This window comes from Daucus carota, chromosome 6 (genome assembly GCF_001625215.2).
Source record: "Daucus carota subsp. sativus chromosome 6, DH1 v3.0, whole genome shotgun sequence".
Lineage (NCBI taxonomy): Eukaryota > Viridiplantae > Streptophyta > Magnoliopsida > Apiales > Apiaceae > Daucus > Daucus carota.
The window spans coordinates 12,605,209-12,613,622 of NC_030386.2; the positions used below are offsets into that span (position 1 = coordinate 12,605,209).

The 8,414-nt window shown below is 35.6% G+C and overlaps 1 protein-coding gene across 2 annotated transcripts; it reads right to left on the bottom strand.

Annotated features, from left to right (window-relative positions):
• Positions 1-770: 770 nt before the first annotated feature.
• On the bottom strand, positions 771-2,702 carry LOC108226589 (uncharacterized). 2 transcript variants are annotated; one of them, XM_017401570.2, is made up of 3 exons: positions 2,566-2,702; positions 1,397-1,517; positions 771-1,232 (listed from the first exon to the last, which is right to left on the bottom strand). In XM_017401570.2, exons 2-3 carry the CDS (start codon positions 1,499-1,501, stop codon positions 909-911), a joined length of 429 nt encoding a protein of 142 aa, XP_017257059.1. In that variant the 5' UTR covers positions 1,502-1,517; positions 2,566-2,702; the 3' UTR covers positions 771-908. The 2 variants fall into 2 exon arrangements, with proteins under 2 accessions (XP_017257059.1, XP_017257058.1); XM_017401569.2 differs by having other exon boundaries at positions 1,397-1,521.
• Positions 2,703-8,414: the final 5,712 nt, after the last annotated feature.

Consider the following 8,414-nt stretch of genomic DNA (forward strand, 5'->3'; position numbering starts at 1 on the left):
TATTTAATATAGGTTGCCTAGCGTACTGATTATTTAAAAAATACCCGTTCTGTATGAATAGTCATGATTTATCTTAGGACCCGTTAGGTTGCTCACTCAAAATTCAAAATACTCATGCTAATAAGTAATACTCCTTTTGCTTTTTAACGAGGATTGCATAATTTTATTCGAAAAAACAAAAGAAATAGAGAAATATTATTTTTTACGTAAAAACACCTAAACACAAAAATTAAAACCTCAAATATAAGCCAAATCCAAAAGCAAACAAGGTGCAATTATATTGCTTACTCTTTTGGCAACTTCTTTATTTGGTTTCTCATATCTGGATTATACATATGCATAACTTTTAGTTATTTGAAAATTTTTACTCTAGTATAGTTGTAGTATAAAATTATTTATAACCATAGCCATCATAAAGAACACTTGACTTATCAAACATAACCTGATCTAGTATAGTGCAATATTATGAACAGTTGTATACATTTAGGGCATAACTAAAAACAAGCAAGTATCTAAAACCTTTTGGACTAATTGTATCTAAATTTTTTAAAAGCGTATTTAGATTCTTAGGCTACCACTATGACACCTACCATCGTATCTGTATATACCATATATTGTTAATTATGATAATATTCGACAAAGATTTTTGGTGATCTAATAGAGCTCACTAAATTTTTATGTTGCAAATATATTACCAACTTTTATTAGGTCTAAATGAGTACCCTCTACTGCTCTACAATTGTCGAACTAACTCTAAGTAGATTCAAACAGACCTAATAGATTCAATTTAGATAACATAGAAATCACTTGCAAGTCATGAAGTTTAGGAATAATGCTCCTGTCTGGTAACCAAACTTTGGTACAAACCAAATGTAATGGAATGTAGCAAAAAGAAGTGATCAAATATATCACTTAGCCGCTGCTGATCCAGGCTCTGGTGCTCCTCCTCCAGCTGCAGCTGCTCCAGCCCCTGCTCCTTTTGCTGATCCAGCCGCTGCTCCAGCAGCCAGGCGCTCATGGTAAGCACGAAGCCACTGCAAAGAGCTCATGGTCTCTGATCGGTGGCCACGGATCTCCTGTAGAATAGCAGTGGTATCTAACTTCACTTTGTCGACCTTTTCGTCGACCGTTGCTGCTCCGGTCCAATAAATAATGAGCCTATCAGCAGTAGCCAGCCCTCCACCAATGCTGATGAAAGCTCCACCGTACCAGCCAACATAACTCCAAATCGTCTACAAATTGACATTACAGGTTATAAATCATCATACACCTCTACTAAGGAATTCATCTAAGGAATTCAATCATCATCAACCTGAATGACATAATCAATTTAAATTGCAAGACATCATGACCTAATTGGTTATTCATTAAATAAATAAAAGATCTGAATGCTCACCTTCATTTTTGGATTATTAACGAAATTAGTGAAGTAGCTCCATTTGCTCTGCCGGGGAGAAATCTTCCTCAGAGATGTTGTGAATAACGGAAATGAGACCACCATATTTACTTAGTCCTAGCTGACTTAAATCCACAACAAACGTATAATTGAGTTTTCAAATTGGGAGACAAGTTATTTAAAGTTTACTTATTCTGAAATTATACATGAAACACCCAATATTATTTGAGTGATAAAATGCTAAAATACAAAAATATGGAAATAATTTCATCCATTTGATACAGGGCTTCATCCTAAGCCTAACGTGTATATATCGTGCATATGGCCTATAAAATTATTGAGACGTTTATCAACCCATTAAAACTATATTTTCATCTATTTCGTTTGCTTATATAAGCATATTGACTTGATATTCATATCTATATTAACCTAATCTAATCCAGACTTAATAGTGAACAGAGTGTGATATTGATATTTCTAAATAGTGAATACTGGTCCTATTCAATATGATTCACTAATTTGGTAGCCAATGTTAATCATACATGTTTTGATCAATATTTACATCAGGCCTTGGAGATGTGATACAAAACATATACAGGCCCCAATATAAAATTAACAAGGAAGTCATGTTCATCCATACATAAAAGAAGCAAAATTATATGTAGTTAATATGGCTGTAATTCTCAAATCGAAATGTCTCAAATTCGATATGATGAAATGAGCTCGATTTGCTAGAATTTACTAAATGTTAAAATTAAATGGATAATCTTGGAAATTTCAAACCAAACAATACAAGAAGATGAAGAGCCGATTATCTATTGTACCATTATCGCCATAAAATGTACATGGCACAATTCTACCTTCCAAGTAAACAATGCAGCATCAAGGTTTTTAAAAAATGAACTTAAAGGCCTAATATGCTCCTGGTGTTTGAACTTAAAGTATCGAGCACAAAGAAGCATGAAAACAAAGATCAACGAAACAAAACGAAATCAATCGCAACAAATGAAATATTATATCTCACACACTGTAGTCCACAAAGCATTTGAAAAAAAGAGTGTAGCTACAGAAATATACACACATAAAATCTGCTCAAGAAACATACACAGAAATAACAACCCTCCATGACAAGCACAAATATGCAGATAAACAAAAGAAAGCAAATGAACCTGCTGAGGCTTTGCTGCTCTTGATAAAACCCTCTGTCTGCCTCTAAAACCCTCTCTGTCTCTCTAAAACCCTCTTTCTCTCTCCCTCTCTCTTTCTCTCCCCCCACCTGGTTGTTAAGTGTTAACTACTGGACTGTGCTTTCTCATTTACATATATTTTATTACAAATATATTTTATTATTTGGTCACAATGACGGAGCTAAGATTAAAAGTTTTGGAGTGTTACAAAAATTATATCATTTTTTTAACGGTATGTCTAGTGTGTGCCCATGGGCACATGCTAAGCGCGGAAATTTTTGTATTTGGGAGATTTTGATTGGTGTGGTTGGTGTATTTGCAGGGGGTCCACCATTATCAAGAGAGAGGAGCCAATCAAAATCTCTCAAATACAAAAATTTCCGCGCTTAGCATGTGCCCACGGGCACACCATAGAAAAACCGTTTTTTTAATACTATATTATAATACCCGAGCCTACCAGTGTCTCCGGTTAACTAATCAAAAAAATGAATTATTTAAGAATCAATCAGAAGTCATTCTTAAATTTTAAATCAATAATATTTCTTCTTCAACTTTCCTTCTATTAAAATTTTAACTAGGGTCCAGTTAACAAACAAAAAATAGAAAGTGTTGTATTAAATTTCATGATTCACCGAAACATTAAGCAACAAAAACTAAAATTAAAAATCAATTATACAACAAAATCCCACAAAAATTAAATAACATGAAAAAATTTAACATTTAAATAATATTTATTTAAAAAATCAATGAATTTTGTGTTTTTATTTTATACTAACATAAAACAATATAAAATGAGCCTAGGTGACCTTTTATGAACATTTGTAGACCATAACTGAATTGTACAATATTAAAACATTCCGGTGAATTGATTATTTTCCATAGTAAGCAAGTTATTTTATTCCACTGTTCATCTACATTAACTATCAGAAGCACGGTTACAGAAATCGAAAATCGGGACTAATCGGTTGAGTTACCGATTCGGGGATTAATCGGAAATCGGGCATTAACTGGGAGGATTAATCGGAGTGAAAATAGGATTTATTTTAATATTAAAATATTATTTAATATTTATTTATTAGCTATTTAGTAACTAATATATTTATTATATTTTTTTTTGAAAGGCGAAATTTCATTAATATAAGAAAACTCCCTTGTGGGGGAGACAAAAGAAACACGGGCCAAAACCGCCCATATCTCTGGCTTATATCATGAAGAACCAACCTAGGCAATACTACAGAAACTAGCCTCTAGGACTATGGGGAACAAAACAACCAAAATATACTACGCCGAAATTTGGAAAAGCATTGAAGATGCATACAGAAGTGCTACATGGATCATGCCACCGTCCTCCGCATCCAATTCGTCTTCATAGACGATGTCATGGAGGTCTTGCTCCTGGTGTGCTTGCACTGGAGGGGCTAGCTGGAATCCTGCAGCGCGCAAGAAGTTAGCAGCATGACCTATCACCAGAGGGCCATCGACTTCGTTGGCGGTCCATGAGTTCTGCCGCACGACCTAGGGTTCCGAGAAGAGAAAAAACCTTCTGAACAACTCAGACTCCAGAAGAGCAAGGTAAGTTGCGACCTTGTTGCGGCTAGCATACACGAATCGCACGGAACAATTCCAAGTTTGGTTGTTCTTCAGCACCAGGATCTGTTGCACGATACTGGAGATTTCAGTGGTGGCGTTAGCATCTGGGAATTTGATCGCCCCGAATGACTCGACGGGAGTCCCCCAGGAAAGCTCGACGCATTCCGCTGAAAATCGCCCATAGTGATAGCCTTGGCATCGAACCCGCAGCACATGAGATGAGTTCACCATTGAACCTGCGAAGAATCACCCCCAGCCCAGAGGTATTCCCATTCGCCGCCGGGGCATCCAGTGTTAACCTTGACCATTCCATGAGAGGGAGCTTGAAGCCATTGTTACAGCTTAAACAATGAACAGACTAAGAAGAGTATAGACAAGCCAACAGACTGAACTCCGTTTAAATAGTGCAGGAGGGGGGCCAGAGGTCTAATTAATATCCAGAGGAGCTTAGGAGAAACTGGATAATCGGCCGCTACAGTAAAAAGTTGGCGGCCCTGTGCAACTTTACGAGATTTGCACAATCTCAATGAAATCTAATTGAATCTTTGCTGAGATGATAGGTTGATGGAGTCCTGACCTATTAAGACTATGCTACTTCACTTTTCCAGCCACCAAGCCAACTCTAGACACCCCCATTTTTGCCAACAAATCAGCTTCTTGGTTTAAGGAGCGATCCACATGCTTGGCCCAGATGTGCTTGAACTCTAAATCATAAAGAGAGAAGTCCATGAGTGAATGATTTGAGCCCAATAAGCCCATCTTAAACTTCATAAACCGAGAGACTAAAATTGAAGAGTCAGAGTAAATTATAACTGCCTTTATACCCCACCAATGGGAATTTAAAACTCTACAAGCCAAAATGAAAGCCTCAAACTCTGTATGTAGGCTCGAGTTTCTCGAACAAGGGCCAGAGAAAATGTAAATCATCTCACCTTTGGAGTCTAAAAATACTCCCCCACCCCTGAATGTTTCGCAGAAAACGCACCGTCAGTAAATATCATCAACTCGAAAGTTTTTGAAAGGGAAGACAATAATGTATCTTTTCTTAGGATCCTGAACTGATTTGTATTGAGTACAGGGTCGTTACACCATTGCACAAAAGAAAGGGAAGGGATGAGGCTAGCGTTCACGCTCCATTCGAAGGATCGTAGCTTTACTAGGGTGATCATGGATTGAACATTAGTTTTAATTTGACGAAACAACCTCTCATTTCTCGCTATCCAGATGACCCACATTGAGGCAGCAACTGAGATTAACCACGTATGTTGAAGGCTTTGGTCAGACACTCGATTGAAAAATCATCAAAGGGACTCCCACGAATGATCAATATGTTGCACTTGAATATTCCACCAGTTAAAGACACCACTCCAGATTTTTATTCATATTTAAAATAATATAGTATTTTAATTTTAATAATTTATCATATATACCTCGATTAAGAAATATATATAAGGATTAATCGGATTTCAAAAATCGAATCGCTGGCCGACCTTGCAGAGGATCAATCGGAGATTAATCGGTCAAATCGGAGATTTTTAGAACACTAACAAGAAGTACTTATATAAAATCTTCAGAGTGCCACGCGGTGCGGGGTGAAATTTTTCACAAACCCTTGTCTGAATTTTTATTCTGTTTGAATAGGCAGCGAATTGACAATTTATATTTAATCAATATGAGGGCGAATTCGAAAATCGAGAAAATATTAAATATATATCGGAGAATTTTTTACTTCTGAAATTGGAAACAGGAATATCAGTCGTGCTCGAGTAACCTGATCCCTAACTAATTTTAATAAAATTCATAATATTTTATTTGATTGAAAAGAAATATATGATTTAACATATATTTCATTACTTTAATATATGTATTTAGAAAGATACACATGAGATTATGCGTAATTATTAATAAAATTACGTAATCATATTATAATAATAAGGTGTACCTCTATATACTTTATTGAAGAGGAAAAACTAAGAAATTTTTTGATCTTGAAATTCTTCTACCTTCCAATTTAATTTTTATTGTTTAATATTGTAATATGATTATTAATGAAAATTTATATATATATATATATATATATATATATATATATATATATATATATATAGAAGAAAGTTATTTGGAGTCATATAATTTGTTGGAGTCTTGGAGTCCCAATCCAGACCCTTCATTTTGATTAAGATCCAATGGCTGATAGGATTTATGATTTAATTTTTAAAAATTGTATTTTCTTTTGTTTCCTACACAGACAGGCGTGTTTTTTGGAGTAGGAGTTTCGTGTTGCTTGATTCGTGCAGCAGTTACAACTGCTCAAGCTATCCAGGTGTATGAGATGAATAAATGTCCTGCACTCTTTGCTTCATTTTTTTTTCCTTTTTACCTTTTTGTTCTTTGTTCCTTAGCAGGCAATATATATAACCGTGGAGCACGGTTTTTTTCTTCATAGCAATGCTCTAATGTCTAATCACAATGGAGATTCATGTTATAAGTTCGGCAGTTTTTTTTAGTGTTTCAGTTACTTTGAAAAAATTCCGCAATATATTCCTTCATTAAATAATTGTGTGCAGGACTTGTTGAAGCCTGAGGGTTTCTGTAGTTTGCTCCCTTCGTAATGTCATACTAGACTATTTGGTTTTTGTAAAATGCTAGACTCTTGGGTTGTCGTTCTTAGAAACTACAGCAACATCCTCCGTAACTTTTGGCCTGCAAGACAATACATACAAATAAAAACAGTCACATACAATTTTCTGACCTCCATTATTTAACATAATACATTCATCGGTCAAATTCGGGAAAAGTGACAAATATTGCGTGCTGTACCATAACGTACCCCGTTTCGTAAGTGGTTTGGCCTAGAAACCGTGCGAAGCCTAGTTTTTGCAGGGAACCTGAAGCTCCGGACTTACTATTAGTTTGTCCTGCCATCTTATTACCAGAGCTATCAAAACGCTCGTGAGGAGTTAAAAACTCATCATCCTCTTCGTCAGGAATGCTCGGACGCACCCTATCTGCATCCATCCTTTCGTTACGTATGTCCAACCTAGGCAATGGTGTCGACACCTTACCTTGAGGCTTGCCAAACACGCTTCCACTTACTTTTTTCCTTAGCAAAGTACCGCCTGACACAATTCCGGGAGGCTTGCAACTATGGCCGTCATCATCAATGCTTATGTACTCTAGAATCTTCTTTGTCCAATTGTACACCCACGGGCTATTGATTAGTCTACTGCTTCTCCGTCGACCTAAGCACAAGAGGCAGAAAAGCTTGTTATACACTCCGTTTAAAAAAATACTATCATATTACAAACTAGCACATGAGGCAGAAAAGCTATCTACACACTTTGCAAGACACATGAAAAACACAAAACTTCGTTTAAAAATAACAAGATACTAGTCTGTTACAATCTTGGGGGACACATTAAAAATAGGATTCCCCACTAGAAAAAATACAAACAAGATGCGTAATTAGTGTGCAGAACTGAACAACAAACTTTGTAGATACTACCATGTTACAAAGTTGAAGAACATATTAACCGTTGCTATCTTCCTTTCCACCAAAAAAAACCAAATGTAGTCTCGCATCCTGTGGTTTATTTCTATATTTTCTGTTTTTTTTACTCCTGAAGTTGTGCTCTACATGAAACTGTAGTAGGTTCGTAGTTGTGGGAACGAAGATTGCCCCTTTTATTGTGTCATCCAACTTTGTATTATGTTAGTTTCTAGCTTTTCTCAAGTATATGCATACAAAGACAATTACCTCTGGATTACTTATACAGGCATTCATTATATTTGATGTGAAATCAGCTATAAAGCATTAAACTTAAAAATCAAGTTTACCGATCAAGTACCAAGACATCTTTATTAACCTAATCACCTTTAAGACTTAAAATGAAATTCTGACCACGCACACATATTACACAATCAAGTAATCTAAATAATGTGGTCTGATTCTATCCCTAGCCAACAGAGTACAACGAACATCTTTGAAAGCAGAACTTTAGCCTTAAATCAATTTCACACACAAATCAAGAAAATAAAATTAACCAGAAGCGCAGCAAGCAATTTCCATAAAATTTATTAAAGACTTGAACTTTACACAGAATTAACTCAAATTAGCTTCCAAATATGACCCAATCACATAAAACTTCAAATGAAATTCACTTGCAGGCCAAAAGTTACGGAAAGGATATTGCTGCAGTTTCTATTAACAAAGTGCATAACTCAACAACGAAACATCTAGA

What these genes read in the sequence shown, in the direction of transcription:
- LOC108226589 (XM_017401570.2), bottom strand. Translation starts at nt 1,501, where the DNA reads ATGGTGGTCTCATTTCCGTTATTCACAACATCTCTGAGGAAGATTTCT. An exon ending in TTAATAATCCAAAAATGAAG is followed by an intron (nt 1,233 to 1,396) that starts GTGAGCATTCAG and finishes GTCAATTTGTAG; the next exon opens with ACGATTTGGAGTTATGTTGG.